The 21525-nt window shown below is 35.7% G+C and overlaps 1 protein-coding gene across 1 annotated transcript; it reads left to right on the top strand.

Moving 5' to 3' along the window:
• Positions 1-8434: 8434 nt before the first annotated feature.
• LOC110113943 (U-box domain-containing protein 30) lies at positions 8435-11044 on the top strand. Its single transcript, XM_020846670.2, has one exon. The coding sequence runs from the start codon at positions 9304-9306 to the stop codon at positions 10648-10650; it is 1347 nt and encodes a 448-aa protein (XP_020702329.1). The 5' UTR covers positions 8435-9303; the 3' UTR covers positions 10651-11044.
• Positions 11045-21525: the final 10481 nt, after the last annotated feature.

The following is a 21525-nucleotide window of genomic DNA, read 5'->3' as shown; positions in this document are numbered from 1 at the left end:
AAGACCGGTAGTGGTACTTCAGTGTTAGGGGGTACTTCAGCTTCGGATGGCACTTCAGCATCCCTTGGTGGCCTGTTGGTGGTACGGCAGAACTACGACGGTGTTCCGACAATACTCCGGCGTACCTTGGTGGTCCGGCGGTGGTGCGGCAAGACTACGGCGGTGGTGCGACAGCACTCCGGCGGTGGTCGAGGAGGAGCTAGGCGGCTAGAGCTTTCTTCCTTCTCTTCCTTCTTCTCTCTTGGCTTCTCCTTCCTTTCATGAGGAAATGAGGTTCTATTTATAGAATTCTTGAGTGGCATGGCTTGTAAATAAGTGGAAGATCATGGGTAAATTTGGAGTGGTTCAAATGGACGGCCGATCTTGAATCCTACGATCATGCACCGTTCAATGGATATTTGATTGTCTTAATGATATCAGAATTTGATGATCTTGGGCTCGTTGGATTCGTCTCGTCGAGCCGCTCGATTCAACTATAAGCATGTCATGATTGGAGATCCTTTGGTAACCCAAATTGTGGTTCAATCCTTCAAAAAATGCGTCGAGGCTTTGATTTGGACTCATTTGGGCTCGGATTGAGTCGATTTTGGTGTCGTTGGGTTTGTGTTTCCGAGACGCTCAGTTTGACTGTAAGTTTGCTGAAATCGGAATTCATATGGTCTCCGATCTAATTTTTGAAATTTTCAACTTGATTTGCCTCGAGATTCGTGCTTGATCAAGACTATTTTTGGTGACGTATCAATACTATATTTATTTTATTTTTATTTTTTTTTTTCATCCAATCAAATATTAATATTTTCAACACTCCCACATTTAAAATACTTTATATCTTTTTATTCCAACCAAATAACTCCTTAGTACATTTATTAAACAAGCAGGGAAGAATTATATGGCCCAATACGTAATACGTTTCTTGAGCAAAACTCCTTGTGTTAGTTGGACTGGGCCTTCAATCAAAATCATTGCGGCAAAATATTTATATGCTTTAATGCATGAATTCGAAAAAATATATATCTCGAATTAGTTTTTTATTTATATCTTTAATTCTATATATTTTGTGTTAAATCTAAACATAATTGAACTATTAATAATAAATAATGTAATTAAATTATTGAATAATATAATTAAATTAATAGACATTCATAATATTTCTTTTGTAATAAGTATAATTATAAATATCTAATAATTTAACTATTTTATTTAATAATTTGGATATATTTATCTAATAGTTTAGTCATATTATATAATAATTTAATTATACTAGGATATAATATGTCATGCAGAAATTAATGTATCATGTTATAAACAATTCCTATTTTGATAAAAAATATTTCAAGATATGCCTATGTAATTTTATTATATAAGAAACTAAATACATTCGCAACAATATTTTTGAGCAGAATAAAAAAAATTACAAAAAAAAAAAAAAAATTCAAGTAACTGATTGCATAGATTAGTTTAGTTCTATTATAACATGTTTTTTATATGATAAAAGACTTGATGACAATATTTGAGCAATCAAGGGATCTCCAAACATTGTGTACCTATTGTCAAAATGAATGGCTCGACGAGATAAATTCAATGATCATAAGTTGATCGATTCGATGACCATTAAAGCATTAGGATGCATGGATAATATTATATGATCATGATGTACAACATGAACCACCACTACTAAAAAAGGGGATTTTTCGCAGCAGATGTTAGGAGCGGTTTTAGAACCGCTGCCAAAACCATCTTTTAGCATCGGTTTTAGCCGCTGCTAATTAACCGGTTTTAGCCGTTGCAAAGAAAATTGTGGCGGTTAAAACCGGTGCGATAGCTCAAAATATGTGTTGCGATTGCCTTATTTTTTAGTAGTGCACCCAATTTAGTGTTCTAATTTATCATTGAAGCTACTAGGATGCCTCTTTCCATTAATCAATGAGTAGATTCAACTTTTCTATTTATAAGGTGCAAAAAGGATTCCAAAGGATAAAATTTAGAAGTGGGATTGCCAGCATCTGATATATGTTGTTAACATTAATATCTATGTTAAGTCGTTGCTCGTGTCAACAACAATGTTTATGCTAACATGCACTATAGAAATTTTATGATTTCCTGCGGAATATTGCTTTTCAAAAATACCGACAGAAATACTTGCTGGTTTTCTTTGAAGGAATTTTCGACGACACGTACGTAATGCATGCTTTAGATTACTTAAATATTTCGAGAAGTGGTTTTTTTCAACCCAATATTTTATGCAAGTTTCATCATTCAAACCAGCCTACACACAAAATACATAACATCATACATAGCAGGTTTAATGCTACATATGTTTCATGAAAAAAAAAATCCCTCATAAAGATTGAGATGTGGTTTCGGGAGTTTGAGACTAGTTATTAACACAAATAATAATATATTTGCATTTTAACTAGGCTAACAAAAAATGTAATATGTTGTACTTTTAATTTGCAGAGAGATTTCTAATAGGTATTGTATCATATTGTCATAATTAAAAAAAAAAATAGAAATGCATGTAGACTCTTCTGCGAGACATGTTTACATATATTTTGGAATATCAGTACAGAGACCATTATGGATTACTGAGAGTGTGTGGGCTAACCTGACCAGAGCTTGGGGTAGCCTATATTATACTAGACCCTCCCCGACCACCGCCCGGTCACTGACCATCATCGGACTTCCCCGTGTCCACCAACCGTCGCTGGACTTTTGGTTGACAGCCATCAAATTTCGCTCTACCACTATAAGACTTCTGTCCAACTATCATCATTGTAAACTCAGGAATATTCACACGGTTCAACTCACTTCCTAGACTATTGTAATTTGAATGTCCTCAAGTTTAGGGGTGGGTCAATCTTTGTAACATGTTTAGATAATAGTGAAATCATTTTGATTGGGCGTGGCCTTTTAATTTTTTTCCTTTTTTCAGGATTTTTCATGTAAAATTCATTGTGTTTTTCATTTCTCTATTTATATGCTGGATATCCATGTAATGCTAGGACGAAAAATTCTCTTACTTTACTGCCACAAATATTCTAGTCGACAAAAATTGTATTACACATTTATATTAAAATGACATATATGCAAAACCTATAGATAAATTTTTAATATAAATCAATCAAAATGCTTAGGGTGACGATATGTATCACATATCAAAAGTTACATTAAAAAAATTCACTAAATCAAAGGATATTGAATTTTTATTCATTTTTATAGATAAAATTCAGAAAACAAAAATCATTGAAAATTAAAATAGTATACGGATTACCTATCACAATCAGAAGAAATCTAATATCATTAGTGAAATGGAGTTTAATATTTTAAAAATATAATAATTTTTTTGTCCAACCATGACGGCACCCGAAATACTGACGTCACTGCACTGATTTATTTCCCCAAAATCTCAAGAGGCCAATACTGCTGCGCCACTCAGCCCAACGCTGTAGCCCTACTCATCCAATTTTTTTCTTTATTTTAATTCATGTATAAATTTTGAGTTATTACAATACTATAATTACAAATAAATATTAGAGAATTGCATACGATGAGATTGTTGTGCTCGAGCGATATTAGAAAGGTAAATCTTACTCATAAATTGGGTAATGTTAGTCAATACTTTCATAATTCTATAGAATCAACTTCCAATTCACACTTTTTTGTGGATGAAAATCCTTTTAGAGCAATATTAATTAAACGTAATTAATTACTTATTTCTTATAATTTTTAGTTTCCGATTTATCTAAAATTGCCATAATTTGTCCTAAATAAATCTAACCTAAAAATTGGTTGTGCGGGAGATATAAAATTCAACAGAAAAAACTTTTGAATAGTTAGCTATATGACGCAAATAGTACAAGTCACATGTAGTAACATGCAAATCCATTAAAAAACTGTTACATTTAAAATTTTTAATAATTATATCTCAGTAACAGAATAGAAGAATATAAAATATCATTGATGGGACATAAATAAATATTATCTAATACAATACTAATACTAATTATATAGGCCTTTGCACTAATCGAATACTATGATATCTCAAAAAAATTTATTACATTAAAATATAATTTTAATAGCTCAAATTAGCTATGGTGAAATTTTAATAGCTAAAAAATCATTGCATGGCTGTAAAATAAGTGCAGGGATGGGTCTATGGAGCCACCACAGCTTGGGTTTATTAGGCGAAGGTGCTTTCTCAGTTCCTCTCTCTCTCGTCTCCTATGAGATGGGGCCCACTCTCATGCCACATTTAAAAAACAATGGGTCCCACAACTTTGAACAAACTACGAACCTCCCTCGTGTCATGTTCTATTGTTCTCTCTCTCTCCTACTTTTAAATTAATTAAAAATACTTAAAATAAACATAAAAAGATACCATAGTTTCTTTTTTTTTTCTTATCAGTAGAACGTCTCTAGAAAATGCAATTAGGTACAACAAAAATGAAAAATTAGACTTAGAGGAGGATAAACTAATATTTATAAATTTAAAAATTTCGTATAGAAGGTGATTATTCTATTCTATTCTATTGAGCACAATATACCATTATTTTATAGATATTTGTTCATAATGGTGAAGCCATCAAGTAAAAATAATTGTTATATGATAATTTTATTCGACATTTTTAAATGAATTACTAAAATATATCCAAAATATCTAAAATGATATTATCAAAGGAAAACTAAATTAATTATCATCGATCTGTGCTTCTATAGGCCTTTCAAGTTAGGCCTTTTTAAATTTTATTTTTTTTTATGGATTTAAGTATTTTTAACTTGATAATTATTTAGGTTGATTCAAATTTTTCCATAGCTAACATCCGACCTTCCTAGCCGTTCAATTTGTGAGCCAGAGCATGAAGAAAATGTTAGAGATAATTTATGGTAAATGCTTAAAGTCTAAATCATAAAATAAAAAGATCTTAGCATCATAAGATTCGAAGGACGCAAAATGGTCCTCATTACTTATTTATACAATTTTGAGGTCTATATATGGAAAGGCTACACACAAGAAAAGTAAAAGTTCAATGCTATACAAACTACTCTTGACACATATTATCTTCTTGTTGGTCGAGGGACAGCTGGAGCTATATAGTTCCGATGATATATTTTTGGGTGAGATTAATATTATTGTTGAGTATGAACTAGATGAGCTCGTAGTATGGGTGGATTTGGTAGTACGTACCAAATAGGAGTGGACGAGTCTACAAATGTATTTTTGAGCAAGGGAGCTAGATGGCTGAATAGTGTCTGGGGGCCACTAGTAATCTGTGTGGAGTCTAAGTCTAGGATTTCGTAAAGGAAAAGGCGACTAAGCTGATGCTTAAGAAAAGACAAACTTAATGGTCAGCTTGTGACAAAAGGCCCTTTGTATAGACGCTTTTGTAATTTGACTTTGATGTATGGGGACAATGATATTCACTCTATATGTAGGCACGATACGAGTTGATGTGACGACTGCCTCCATCTCATGAGAAGAGTGACAAGCTACTTGGTTGGCAAGGTCCCTTGTTGCCCATGAAAGAAATGTTCTTGCAAAGGCTTGACCGAGTAGGTCCTGATCATATTTCTAGGACAAGTTCTTATGTGGGATCATAAATAAAACTATTTCATGGTAAAGTATCAACTAATTAAAAAAAATACCATCAACTACTTGATTAATACTTGATAATATATATCCGATTATACAATCTAAAATATAACTTATTTTTATAAATTTATTTACTTAAAGTGCTATATATATATATATATCAATATATAATTTTATTTGATTGATTATATATACTAAGCTAAGCTTTAAAGAATGTGAGGTCATAGTCAAAAGAGTCATCCAGCCTAAGCCATCATTTGCCAACCCCAAAATATGCTGTCTCTGTCTCTCTTCTCTCTCTCTCTGCTCTTTGACCGGTCAACCATAGAGCTGTATAAGTAGTGTGGCGCCGATTATCTGATTTTACTAATCAAAATTTTATGTCTATAACATCATATCAAAATTTTTCTTAATCACATAAAAATACATTATTTATAAGATTGTTTCAACTATCTAGGCACAAAAGTCCAGAGTTTATTCATACTAAAACTATATTATCACTTATATTTCTTCTTTTATCCTTATATTTTGAATCTCCATATAATTTTAAAATGATATGTTCTTTCAGTCTATTTTTATAAATGTTTTGACTTGCTATATTACTGATATAAATATGAATAAATTTTGATTAGAATATTTTAGTTTAAATTTAATGTGAATAAAATTTAAAATTATTACATTAATTTTAAAATATGTATAAATTATATTTTTGATATATCATCAAAAAATTATGTTGATCGGGCATGAATCTTGAAGCAAAATCAAGTTGGAAACTTCAAAAATTAAATCTGGGATCATTTGAACTCCAATTTCATTAAACTTACAATCGAACTAAGCGTCTCGGAAATACAAACCCAACAACACCAAATTCAACTAAATCCGAGCTCAAATGGGTTCGAATCGAAGACCCAAAGCAATGTTGGAAGGTTCAAACCACAATTTGGATTACCAAACGTTTTCAAAACATGACATGCTTATAGTCTAATCGAGTAGCTCGACGAGACGAATCCAACGAGCTCAAGATCGTCGAATTCCAATATTATTAAGAATTTCAAATGTCTGACGAACGGTCAATGATTAAGGGATTCAATATCGGTCGTCCATCCAAACCACTTCACATTTGCCCTTGATCCTCCTCCTATTTATGGGTCCTGTCACTCTCAAAAAACTATAAATATACCCTTATTTCTTTTAAGAAGGGGATAGAAGCAAGAAGTGAGGAGAAGAGAAGAAGATAATGAGGGAAAAACTCCTCCTCGACCACCGCAGGATTTCCGCCCGACTTTCAAGTGGCACCGGAGTTCCACCCCACATTCAAGTGACGCTGGAGTTCTGCCTGACTTTCAAGTGACGCCGGAGTTTTGTCCGATCTCCAAGCGACTCTTGAGTTTTGCCCAAATACCATTTAACGTCGGAGTTCTCCCCGGCCGTCGACTAACGTCGGACTTCTACCCGACGCCGGACCTCCACTCGTCGCCAGATTTATACCCGACATCGAACTTCTGCCCATTGTCGTATTTTTGCCGGACATCTATCCGATGTTGGATTTATGTCCATTGCAGGACTTCTACCTGACACCGTCCTTATGACATTCGTCGCCTGCGACTATGGTCATTCCGACTTACGTCGTCTATCGACTACGATCCTTCCGGCCAAATGAACACGTCAACAGTAACTCTTTGTAGTCTCATAATGTACTTCATATAATGTACATCAAGCTAAGGCTTTCCCCCTAAGGAATGACCTCATTTGTAATCAACTGCAAATAATAGTGGATTCCTTTAAACTGGGCTTGGCCCCATGGTTTTTTCATCTTTTTAGGAATTTTTCACGTAAAAATCTTAGTATCTCATAAATACTACGATCTCTCTTTTTATCTGTATGCGTGCTAGATCTACGTACAACGCTAAGACGCTAAACTTTATATTTCTCTACCGTTGCAAATACTCCATGACACAAAAATTTTAATAAATTAATAATTTTTTATATTTATTTCAAATTTAATAGAATATTTTTTTTATCTACTGCAACTAAAGTTTTTTTAAAGCATAAATTTTCTTAAAAATTTAGTCAACTCTACTTGAACGCAATCATTGATTGAGAACTTTAGTGCCATTTCAGTGCTTATATTTTTAATTTCTTCTTGTAAAATAAAATTCTAGAACAAAAAGGAAAAAGTTCTGATAATATTTGGATAAATTTCTATTTTTTATATATTTAAAGTTAAAAAATAAAAGGATATGTAAATGTCAACATATTTTATTTTTTTGGAAAAACTAAAGAGTGTGTAATTAAAAAAATTAAAATAATCTATTGATTCTTTATGAAGAATTAAAATAGTCCTCTAATGAGACAATTTTGATTTTTTTTTAAAGAATTAAAAGATCAAGGTGAAATTTAATATAGTTAGAAATAATTTTTTCCCTTCATAAAAAATTAATAGATTATTTTCGCTTATTCAAAAAAAAAAAAAAAAAAAAAAAAAAAAAAAAAAAAAAAAAAAAGCAGAGAATCCTTTCTAAAGGCTAAAGTATAATAATTGTAATTTGATAACTCCCCTAACGTGCGGTGGGCCACAGATTCTTTTCTCCTAGCTCCCGATAAGGGAGTCCTGGTCAGTGGAAAATTTCTTTTAGGCTTGACCAACCTTACAAATTTAAAAGAAGGATGCACAAGTCATTATAAATCCGAAGCGAGGGTGGTCTTGTCATTTCACACGCACGTGACTAGCACAACAGCACGTGTGGAGGTGGTCTGCGCGCCGAAAATCCCTCCATCGGCTATAGGGAATTAAGCTCACCGGCTATAGGTGGTCACCCTCTCTTCCGATACCTTGAAAGGAGAAAACAAGGCCCTTTCTTTTTCTTATTTTCCGGCATGTTTACGTTTTTTTTTTCTAATAAAAGTAGAAATGGGAGAGTAGAGTGAGAGAACTCAGAAGCAGATCTGAATCTTGCCGGGGTCCCTACTCTCTGCGTGGTTTTAGACTGTCATCACTCATTTTCTCGCTCTAAATTTCTGCTTTTTTTTTTTCTTGTAAACAATAGTTTTCAAAAATACAGTTTTTAGGGTATCTGCCATTGGAGGTGGTCTTCTCTTAAAAAAAAAAAAAACAAAAAAAATCTAATCTTTGGTCAGTCAGGGCTCAGGACCTCAGGTGGGCGTTTAAGACTATAGTCTCCCAGATTTGATCCGTGATTTCTTCTGGATCACGGGGCTGTTCTTTGATTTATTTTCTCCCACCAGTTTAACTTTAGTCACTTTTCCTCCTTTTTCTTTCTCTCTTGCGATCCAGACTCCAGAGTGGCCTTTGCTCGCTGATCATTGCCCTTTTGACGACTTCTGCTTTGGGCTGAGGGGGAGAGAAGGAGAATGAGGGGGCTTAAGATTTGAGAGAGCTTTGGAGAACATGGTTAGAAGAAGATCAGAAAGCAAGGGTGTTTGGATTTCTGGGCATGGGAGATTATAACTCTATGATGCCCGCTATGATGACGATAGCCTTCCTCTTCTTTCACTCATCCCTTTTGACTGTATCCAGTACTCCCACATCACACCGCACGAAGAAGCCAAAAGCACAAGAAAAGGAAAACGCTTCTTATTACCCCCTTCCTTCCCCTTTTCACTACTAGCCTTCTCAATCTCCTTCGCCTCCCACTCTTCTTCCTAACTTGCACGAAGGTGACATTTGGCATTTCAAATTTCTTCTTAAAACAATGCCGCAGTTCCAACAACAACCTTCCTGGACCGTCGATGGCGGCGGGCTGGTTTTAGATCTGGAAACAGCTGTCAAGGATGGCATCTTGGGAGGCACTGCGGCTGGTGGCGGAGCGCTTTCTGGTGCGAAGCTGGATCTGAAGAAAATGATAGAAGAACTTGAACCCGCAGGTGCCGATGACATTCCCTCTGTTTTCATCTGTCCCATTTCTCTCGATCCAATGCTCGATCCGGTCACGCTCTGCACCGGCCAAACGTATGAGCGCTCCAACATCCAGAAATGGCTTTCAATGGGTCACCGGACTTGTCCCACCACTATGCAAGAGCTTTGGGAAGATGCCGTCACCCCAAACCGAACTCTTCACCATCTCATCCACACTTGGTTCTCCCAGCGTTATCTGCGTATGAAGAAGCGTTCTGAGGATGTCGGAGGCCAAGCGGCGGAGCTCCTAATCTCCCTGCGCAGGGTCAAAGGCCAAGCTCGCATTCAAAATCTCAAAGAACTCGGAAAGCTCGTAGCTTTACAGTCAACTGCAGCAAGAAAAGCCGTCGTCGAAGCTGGCGGCGTTCATCTGCTCTCTTCTCTCCTCGGCCCATTCACCTCTTATGCCGTCGGATCCGAGGTCATCGCCATTCTCGTCAACCTTCAGCTTGATTCTGACGCGAGGAGTAACCTGATGCAGCCTGCTAAAATCTCCCTCGTCGTTGACATGCTCAACGAGGGAACCGTCGATACCAAGATCAATTGCGCCAGATTAGTTGAACTTTTGATGGAAGATCGAAACTTCCGTTCAGAAATCCTCTCAAGCTTGAGTCTTTTGGTCGGATTGTTGAGGCTTGTGAAAGATAAGCGACACTCAAATGGGGTCGCCACCGGTCTCGGGCTCTTGAAGACGATCTGCAACCATAAGCAGCAAGTTAGGGGCCTTATGGTGAGCGTCGGTGCGGTGGCTCAGCTTGTGGAGCTCTTACCTCATTTGAGTTCTGAATGTTTGGAAGTAGCTCTTCAAATACTAGATGAGCTTTCTTCACTTCCTGAAGGCCGAGCATCGTTGAAGGATTGTTCTCAGACAATTCCCAACTTGGTGAAACTTCTGATGAGGGTTTCTGAAGCTTGTACTCAGTATGCTCTTTCCATACTTTGGTCTGTTTGCAAGCTTGCACCAGATGAATGCGCCTCACTTGCCGTAGAAGCCGGCTTAGCGGCAAAGCTTCTGCTTGTTATCCAAAGCGGCTGCAGCCCTTCTTTGAAGCAGAGATCGGCTGAGCTGTTGAAGCTCTGTAGTTTGAATTATACAGCTACACTCTTCATCTCTAAATGCAAACTTACGAGGACAATTCAGTGAGTGGCAGAGTAATATATATTTCTATATATATATCTGTTTTGTTGATGTTCATTTGAAGATGATTTCAATTAGCAAAAGCAGCTGTAAATTATAAGGAGGTAAATAATACTGCTGTGTTTGCTCTGCTTTCTTCTGAGGAAGAATTAATATGTGTACTTTGCTAAGAGGTAGAAAAAGCCTGCTTCCTCCTCAATAAGTTGCTGAGGCAAAGAGATTAAGTAGCTGTTTTTCTCATATGTTGGAAAAGGTTTTCTCTTTTCATTACGAAATATCTATGTGCTTATTTATTGGGATGGTTCAGCATTTCTGCTGGAAATTGTATACAGTTTTTTGTTGTAATTGATTCCTCTGATAATTCTATAGTTATATTTTATATGAATCATATGTTGTCATATAACACGCTCTTCTTCTTTTACCTCAGACTGATTTCAAGGCATTGGCCCCTCATTCAAAAGATAAAGCCTTTATGATAGTTGAGATTTGCTTGCTTCTCTGTGCTTCCTTCCCTTTTTGGACTTAGAAAATCACCTCTTTTTATGGCATTATATAAAATAGTACTAAAAAGTATTGGATTGTGTTTTTGTCAAAGTTATTTATCGGTTTTCATAACTAAATTTAAAAACTATAGTAGTGAAACAGATGAAAATATTTATAGATAGGGATTCTCTTCTGAATTTCCTTTTTAACTCTCTGAGGCTAATGTCTCCATTGGATTGATTGAGTTGCTTTCTTAGTAGTGATTCATTACAAGGATTTCACAACCCTCTGTATCTCTGGTAGAATTGCATTTTTTAGAATCTAAGAGGAATTTCTGATCTCAGGATATGTGAAACTTTTCTTTTACTGAACATATCATGTTAGCCAGGATATGATGAAGTGCCGGGAAATGGAGTTTTACTGAATGTTCAACTTTTAAGGGAGCGTTTGGGACAACTTTTTCATGGTTTTATGCTAGTTTTTTCAGAATTAATTATGTGATGAGAAGCTTTTGACGCCTATTGATCATCTTCAGTCTTGTTTTACATTCATTGTCATAGTCATCTAATCTTTGTTATTAGGACCAATAAGATAGAGCATTCTAATTATAGAATATAGTTTCAACTAATTCTCCTAGAAGGCTGATGGTCTGTATATTGAAGGGAGTCGTGGAGGCATGAGGGATCTACTTGCTTTATTTGTTGGAAAGCCTGCACTTAGTTTTCCTACTCTTTTGAATGTTATGTGACCATGGTTGACCACCAAGCTCGCATCATCTATGACAAGACTCTCTCTCTCTCTGTCTCTCTCCCAGGCACACTGAGGAATAATCTATAGGTGTGACTCGGATTGATTCAACCTTGGAGTGTTCGAATCCCACCATATTGGAAAGGGAATTGTTCTTAAGATAGTTTCTTTCAAAACAGAAGGTTCTTCTGAAATCATTTTAGTGTTTAAACTGGCAATTGGAAGAGGACAGAAGAGCATTGATGACTCCATTAATGCTTGCTTGCTTGCTTGCAAAACAAAAACTGGTCCTCCCTCGTTGAATGCTTATTTTTTAAATGCAGAAGATATATGCGGGTATTTCGCTTTACTTGAACTTCAAGTTGAATTTCCTGATCTCATCTTTAACGGGAAATATAATTCAGGATATAGTTAATCTCATTCTGATATGAATTATATGATAATATCTTTCACAAAAAAAAAAAAAAAAATTTCCATTAACACATGGCTTGTCTTGTCTCTTCTTCTTGTAAGACACAGGGTGTGATTAGACAAACCAAAATACCTGTCAGCTCTTTGAAGAGTTTAATCAAGCCATCGGTCTGGTTCCCAAAAAAAAAAAATCCTTTAATCCAACAGTAATCGAATTTTGAGCTGAGTTTGAACTAAATGAACAACAGCATTACGTAGATGCCGCCACTTTCACTTCTCCAAGAGCTAGCCCTAATGACTTATAGAATTACTTGGCTATGGCGGGCCATTGGATGGGCCAGAGTTGCTGGCTTGGAGAAACGATGGGGCGACGACCTTTGCAGATAGTGGTGCTGCAAGTGCAGGTGGTCGTGGGGTCAGCAGCGCACCATTGCCTGCTAAAGTGGACCCATTTTGGCGGAGCTGCGCTGCGCTGCAAAGTGACCGAGTCCAGGATGCAAACAAGAGACCGCTCATGTGGGTCTCCTGTTTATTGGTTTTTGGATGGAGGAATCTGTCATTGTTGAATGTTCTCTTCAATTTTCATCTATACATTCTACTCTCAGAATAGTGTACTCTGAGAATAGTGTACATCGATCCTTTGAAAAATGGTTTTCATTTGATGAGATTTTTGTACATCGACTTTAGTCATCCGACCACCTTCACTCGATTATGGTCCTCTGACCGTTATCACCTTATATGTGATAGCACATAGTTTATTCTAGCTTATACTGTATCGTGTCTTATTTACTCCTTTACCTTATTCTGCTTATAAATACTTGTAACCAGTTGATTATAATGAGATATATGTTTATCCTTCTCTGTTATCTTGCTCTGTTTTCCTCTCTTTCTCTCTTGGCTGTGGATCTCTCACATCGTATCAAGAGCCAAGATATGGGAGATCAAGAATCAGCTTCTTCAATCCCTCCCGCCTCCATCTCCACGCTCGCCACCGATGAACTCACCATCTCAGCATCACTCAAATTCATCATATCCAATATCAAGAATCTCATCCCGCACTCCCTCACCACCGATAACTACGCGATATGACGAATCCAAATCTTTTAGAATCTCTCTGCCAACGGGTACGCAGACTACCTCACCGGCAAAGCTACACCTCCAGCCGACCAGCAATCGTCAGAATATGCATGATGGCACCTCATAGATAGTAATCTAATCTCTGCTCTATTCTCAATGATTTCTCCCACGCTTCTTCCTTACGTCATTATGTCTACAACCACCCAAGAAGTCTGGGTGACGCTTGAACGCCGACTATAATTTTCCAGTCGTTCTCGAGTAATTCAACTCAAGAACGAATTACACCATGTTCAAATGAACTATCTCACAATGCAACAGTACCTATCCCACATCAAGAACATCGTGGATAACATTGTCGATGCGGGTACCAAAATTGATCCGGAATATATAGTTCTGTACATCTTAAACGGGCTACCGGCATCTTACAACTCTTTCAAAACAGCTATACGAACATCCTCTTCACCGGCCGATCTCGACAATCTTTATTCTCTTCTTTGCAGCGAAGAGATACACATAAATCAAGAAATTCAAAAAGAACAAGCAATAACTTCATCCGCCTCAGCTCTCTACGCCACCTCGCACAACCAGAACAAGAATCGCAATCAAAGCCAGTTTTCCAAGAACAAATTTGTCCAGCAAAAACAACCAGAGACCGCCGATTCTACAAATACAACGAATAACACACAACCAACTTGCCAAATATGCGGCAAGATTGGCCACATTGCAATCAATTGCTGGCACAGGTGTTATTCCAAGTATGCACCAACTACTTCAAATGGATCCCGTGCTTTTCTTGCTCAGCAAAATCCAACTGCACCGCAAGGTTGGATTCTTGATTTCGGTGCTACCAACCATTTAATGACCGATAGCTCAAACATACAGCAATCCACACCAAATCTAGGACCTGATTCAGTCACGGTTGCCAACGAATCGACATTACCTATCCAAAACTATGGTCAAGGTTTGCTCTCGTTACCAGATACCCCTCGTAAGCTTCATCTCTGTCACCCTTTACAATGTGCCATCATTAACACATAATCTTCTCTCTGTGTCAAAACTCACTAAAGACAATTCTATATCTATTACTTTTGATTCTAACGGCTTTGAAATTAAGGACATACAGGATTGTTGTCCTCTGCTTCGTGGACGTCTCCTTAACAGATTGTACCAGCTCAACATGTTGTCCGACAACCACCCAAAAGCACTTCACGTCAACACCACTTCTTCTTCTACCTGGCACCGAGACTCGGACTTCCGAACAACCGGATCCTCCATCATCTAGCTCACAATCTCTCCGAATTCAAGAATATTTCTTTTTCTTTTCACTGTAAATCCTGTAATATGGCTAAAAGCCAAAAACAATCGTTCAATAAACGAAACTCGGTCACCACCTATCCTTTTGAACTCATTCATTCGAATGTGTGAGGACCTGCTCCTACATCTTCATTAGCTTGATTTCGGTATTTTGTTGTTTTCATTAATGATTTTACAAGGTTTTCATGGCTCTATTTCATGCATTCTAAACATGAAACTTTCACAAAATTCAAACTGTTTTGCAGTTTAATCCAAAATCAATTCAATGCTATACCGAAGACCTTTAGATCCGACGGCGGTGGGGAATTTGTCAGCTCTGAATTCGCTCTCTTTCTCCAAACACGTGGCATAATTCACCAATTTAGTTGCCCGCATACACCGGAGCAGAATGGTCTAGCCGAGCGCAAGCATCGGCATCTGCTAGATCTCACCCGAACCCTCTTGCACGAGGCTCTTCTTCCAGATCAATTTTGGGTTGATGCCATTGACACCGCAAATTATTTAATAAACCGTTTAACCTCTAAAACTCTTGCACTAAAGTCACCTTACCAAGTTCTTTATAACAAATCCCCTGCCGTCTCTCATCTTCGAACCTTTGGGTGCTTGTGCTACCCATGGTTTCAACCTTACGCTGCATCAAAACTTTTCCTCATATCTCAACAATGTATATTCATTGGTTATTCACCACATCACAAAGGATATGCATGCTATAACTTGAAAATTCATAAAATTCACATCTCACGGCATGTGATGTTCCTCTGACTACAATCATCCGATCACTATTACCTAACTTTGGTTATTTGACCACCATAGCCTAATTACAATTCTCTGACCTTTATCACCATGTTGACTATAGCCCTTCAATCATAGTCTCATGACTTTGATCCCCCAACCACCATCAATCGACTAAGATCCTCCTACTAGAATCATATAATCATAATTTTACGATCATCATCACTTGCCTACGATCACTCAGTTGCTAAGGAAGGACCCTCGCACGCACCCCCTAATGAGCACGACATATTGAACCGAGATCCAAGACAACAATACAACTCGATTGATCTACACAATCATATTCTACATAGACTATTAGTTCTCTCACTTATAATGTCTATTATGATAAAAAAGAAGCTAGACTAAAAAAAGCCCACTTGATGGACATTTTCTCCTCTCTATACGGACAGATTGATTTCAGCGTTAGAAGGAGAAAACTCCCATTAATTAATAGAACACTTAGCTTTTCTATTCACATTTAGGCTTTGTTTGGGATGGCTTTCTTCATGCTTTTTAAAGCAGCTTTTTAGTACAAAATTTAAAATTTTTGTACTAAAAAGCCGTTTTAAGAAGCAAGAAGACAGTCGTCCCAAACAAAGACTTAAAGTTGGGCTTGTATATCTCTCTTTGATTTTTTACTCCAAAGAACTAAGGAATCAGTTTGAATCTGCAGATCATGTTCTTTAAGAAAAAATGTTAGCAAATTAATTATATTATGGCATTATAATACATTTTATATGCTTTTACATATATTTTTAAATTTACATGTTATATTTTCTCTCTCAAAATAGGGCACAATGAAGAATAAAAAACATTCATGTAGCCAATCCCACATAGTGCGATAAAAACTTGATGTTGTTATTATTGTTGTTGGTTTTTAAGTTCACATGTTACATGTTATCTCTCAATATAGTTAATCTATTAGATAATATAATTATAATCAGACAAACATAACTAGATGATTAAATATTTACAATATTTTTCCTATAATGATTATACTTCTCAATGTCTAATAGTTTAATAATCCTATTTAATAATTTAAATGTATTTATATAATAATTTTATTATATTATCTAACAAGATAACACATAAAATGAAATTAAGGACATATATAATGAAAGTGCTCCATATAAGATACTCTTATAATTAAAAATAATAATAATTTGATATGCCCCATAATGTTTGAAATTTAAGAAATATATTTACTCGTTTCATTTATTGAGGAAATATGCTCGATCAGAAGAGACACTTAAATCAAAACTTATGCATTGCATTATCAACTTTAAATTATAATCAAAACTTATTCTTATCTTGATCAAAACATATTCAACTCATGATCAAATATTGTTCAAAGCTTATTCAAATATTATTGTTTGCACTTTTTGAGGAAATGTGAATCCTTTAGTTATATTTACATGAATAATTGTATTATTGTATAAGAGAAACATAGAAATAAACGGAAGAATGTGGAAATAGAAATATCCATTGTAATAATTTTTTGTATTTAATTTTCTATCATTTTGGTTTTTTAAATGTGATGTGTATATATAATAAGGTGAGGGGATAAACATAATAATTTGGTAGATAAAGCTGATATGCATGTACAAGTACTGTAAGGAGAAATACATTAATTTCTGACGGATTTTCGTCAGTAATTAAGTAATCCTGTAGAATTTTCTGTGGATTTTTTTGTTGTAAATGTTATTTTATTTCTGATGGCAAAACTGTCAAAAATTCCTTCGGAAAATATCTCTTTTCTTATCGAGTTCGCCACCCTCTTTATATCACAATTTTTTCTCCTGAACGGCTCTCTCAGTGTCTTCTCCTAATGTCATTCAAGGTCATTTTTTCACTTTTTAACTCCGTTTCTTGAAGATTTGAAAGGTAAAACTCGTCTCTTTAATCATTTTCATATTTTTTTTTTCTAGATTTCATCTATTAGATTTTATTAAAAGTAAAATTCGTCTTGTTGCGTCCTGGAGTATTCGCGGCGGTAGAGAAATATAGTTTAATGTCTTAGCATTGTACGAAGATCCAGTACACAATCAGATAAGTGAGAGGGTGTAACATTCATAAGAGACATCAGAGTTTTTTACGTGGAAAACCCCTGAAAAGGGGGAAAAACCACGGGGCCTGGCCCAGTTTGAATGAATCCACTAGTATTTGTAGTCGATTACAAATGAGGCCCTTCCTTGGGAGAAGGCCTTGGATTGATGTAGCAAATGTACATCATATAGATTGCATTACATGGTAGGAGTGACATATACATGTTCGTTTGGTCACTCCTAGATAGAGTTCCTTACAAAATAATTAGGCTTCACGGTTTAGTTTCATTATCCTTGATCATTATAACTGAAAGAATCATAATCTATTTCAATTTCTTAAGCTACTTGCAATACAACATTGTTCATATTTTCACTTATATAGCGAGATAGAGGGTGAACTAACCAATGCAAGTTCCGGCCGGAGATAAAAGTGATGGAAGAGCTCCTCCATCTCTAACCATAATCAAGAAGAATTTTGCCGGTAGATATGCTATAGTTTCTTAGGAGTTTACTATAAAGAATTGGTTTGGTATTGTACTAATTTTTAGTATTTTGAACATAATTTTCATCCAAATTATTCTTAGATTTTCTTGAATTATTCATGATGGCTCACACGGATCATATTTTCTTTACTTTTAGCTTATCATTTGGATCTTTTTGAAATGTCTACTTTTTTCTGGCTCAGTTGAGTCTCCCTAACTGGTAAATTGTCAATAGCATAATCAGGTTGGAGCTAAATCACGTAATATGATTTATCTTTAATATTTCATATAACTTCTGGATAGAAGCTTAATAGGGAACTATTTGTAATTTATTACTCCAAGTACAATTGAAACAATTTTAGCACTATTTTCTATTTTCCATTGAGAAGTTTCTTTTTGGTAATGATTACTATATTATTTGTGATATATTTGGTCAATTTAGAGAGAGAAATAGTGCTTACTTCATAGCTACGATAATAACAATAATTTAAAAAAAAATAGTGCTTACTTCAATCATAAGAAAGAAAAATGATGGAAAGTGCATTGCTTTAGCAAAATAAGGACTTTTTTTATTTGCTACAGGTTTTCGTCGGAATTTCTAGAGAAAAAAATGGAATTTCCGTCGCTTTGGAATTTTTAACGTTTTTTTTTTAAATTATATTTTGTCGGTTAAACAATCAATTTTTCATCATTAATTAGCCAAAAATTCATCAAAAAGCGTTTTTCAACACGGGTTTTATCGGCAAAATCTTTCTGCCATAAATTGTCATTTCAGACAAAAATTATTAGATGATCGATATTTTACCGTATAAAATTGCATAGTTTCCTGTAGTGGATTTTCCTAGTTATTTTTGTCCACTGGTTGTGATGAAGTTGAGTTGAGGTGGCTGCTCCATTTGCTTGTGAGAGAGTGGTTGTCATTATTAACCTCCCTCAACTGATGGTTCTTTTTGAACAATCATCTTATGTCGAAGTGTTTGAAATTTGTGTTTGGAGTTGTTTGATGAATATGTCAGATATTTGGTCTTAAGAGTTTATGTGTTTCACTCATATTTTGTTGGAGTGTCTGTGTTTACAAATGAAATTCTAGTCAAGCTGGAAGTATTTTGCATAAGCATGAAAATGCAAGATTGTTGGCCAGTGCAATTGCAGAGATTTTTTCACATTGGAGATCTATGGGTAGGTGTGTGAATATGCAAAAGTCTTAAAGGAGACATTGAAGACAGACAATGTTGGTAGCTAATGTGGCAAGGGCCCGATTTTCATCTTCTATGAAGGATCGAGCTATGTGAGTTACTTTTTTATTCTCAAAGAGATGAAGTGGAGCTAAGATAGAAGTAGTAACAGGTTATTGATCGACAGATGGCAGTGTTGCTATCCCAGTATGAATCTGAGAAGGAATTGAAGATGAGAGGGCCGATGGTGACTCAAAGGTCGAATGTGATGGTTTCTTTGATGTAGCAAAGTGGTCTTTTGAGTATGTGGGAAAGATATGGAAAGGATTATGTATGTGTTAACAAGGTTGATTGCAATGAAAGAGATGCTTAATCAATTGATGGTGAGGTTTTGTAAGGCACTTGTGAGCTTTTGAAAGAGAGTGGTATTGAAGAGAGGGGTATCTATTTTAGGGGGAGAGGATTGTTTGGACAGGATTGGATTGGATTGGTAATTATAGGAAGACATTATGGCCTTCTGAAGGATAACATTGGCATAAGATGCATGGTAGAGGAAGTAGGAATTGGAACGCTTGTAGATTTGTATTTCAAGATATGTGATAACCAAGATGTTTCATGCAAAATTTTGCATTTAGATTTTTATGAGTTAAGAGATTGCAGCTTGGACATAACATATAAGAAATATGTTGTCAGCATAGATGAGGAAGTAGAGAAGTACCTAGTTGTTACCATAGATGAGGAGGGAAGTGTCGACCTTGCTAAATTTGAAATTGAAAGAGATGAAGTGGTGGAGAAAGTGTGGAACAACTACATGGGAACTTTTTTAAGATAGTAGAGAGCTTTTTGCATGTAGACATGATTTAGATGTTATGAGTGTTGGAATCCTCTTAGATGCTTCATGCATAATTTTTCATTCAGGTTGCCATGTAAGAATGCATTTGAGACATCTAGTTGGTGGATTTGATAGTTTTGATTAAGAACAATGGTAGTCAGATTTGAATGAATGGAATTTTGATTGCGGGGTTAAATGTTTCATTTCAAAATAGGCAAAACACTTGTCTATGATCTTCGCCAACAAGTCAGGCTTTGTAACATGCAATTAAGCCATCAACATTATGTTTTATTTTATAGGTTAAGTACAACCTAGAACTGTTTGTTGAGATAAGTGGTATTAGTTGTCATGTTCTTTGCTATTACAAGGAAAGAAATTCTTCAACCATTGCTTATTGTCAATCTGCATGCTTAACAATCTCAGTGAAAGAAGTTGGGTCATATGGATGGGTGGTTTGGTGTAGTGGATTTAGGAGTTTTCATGGCTTAAGATAGCCTAACTTAAATATGGTCAACATTTGGTGGCTAGTTGGATGTTGAGGCAACTGTAGGTTTTACTTTATAATGGATAGGGAAGAGTTTAGCTGATTATGGGATGGAGGATAAGTTAGATGATGTGTGATTGGGATAAGGATGGAGTGAGGGGTTGATGATTGTGGGATATGATGTGGATCTTTGGTGAGTTGGATATGTTGTGATATGGCAGTGGGAATATGGGGATTGGAATTATGGGTAATGGGAGTTGATTAAGAGGGTTGTATGCTTTAAGGAAAAGAGGACTTTATCAAATGTGACTTGGTTAGAGATTATGATTTGACGGAGTGTGACATGATGAGCATTTGAAAGCTCCATACATGGTGAGAGAAGTCATCAATAAAGGGAGTACAATATTAAAATTTTTAATTGAGGTGACCGAGGAAGGTCGCCATACATGTGAGTAGATTAATTCTAGCAATTTGTATTTGTGATTGCTAGAATTTACAAAAGAAAATTTATGGCCTTTGGAGGCGTTAAAAGAAATGCAAAAAGAAAAAGTTGTTGGAATGATCATATTACCAAAACTTAATGATGAGGATGCTCGAGAAGTTGATGCCAATATAATAAGGGGAAGTAGTTGTTGTTAGGGTTGAATGAGTTGATTACTATGGTGATATTTGGATGAGGTAGAAGTTGTTACGACCAGTACTTGGAGTGGTAGATGATTGGTCTTTGTGTCATTAATATAATAGTTGGAGGCATAAAAAAAAAGATAGATTCATTGTTATCAGCATTTATATTAGACACGGATAGATGATTGTGAGGGGATGAGGAATATGGAGTATAATAGGAAGAGATAGCCTATGATGTGGTGTTTGCAACAAATCTTAAACAATTTGAGCAATATGAAGTGAGCCATCATTATTGACCATAACATGGTCAGAGTCTTGATAGAGAGTGGGTTGGATGATGATTTTGAAGCAAGGAGCGAGGTGAGCGGCGGCACCTGAATCAATGTACCAATTAGTTGATGGTTAGGGTGAAGTGGCCACTAATGTTTTAAAG

The sequence above is a fragment of the Dendrobium catenatum genome, unplaced genomic scaffold, assembly GCF_001605985.2.
Source record: "Dendrobium catenatum unplaced genomic scaffold, ASM160598v2 fragScaff_scaffold_289, whole genome shotgun sequence".
In the NCBI taxonomy this organism is placed as follows: Eukaryota; Viridiplantae; Streptophyta; class Magnoliopsida; order Asparagales; family Orchidaceae; genus Dendrobium; species Dendrobium catenatum.
Note: the sequence above shows the minus strand (reverse complement) of the source record. Positions and strands in the feature narration are given on the sequence as shown.

Excerpts from the sequence above, each read along its gene's own strand:
- LOC110113943 (XM_020846670.2), top strand. The coding sequence starts at position 9,304 with ATGCCGCAGTTCCAACAACAACCTTCCTGGACCGTCGATGGCGGCGGG.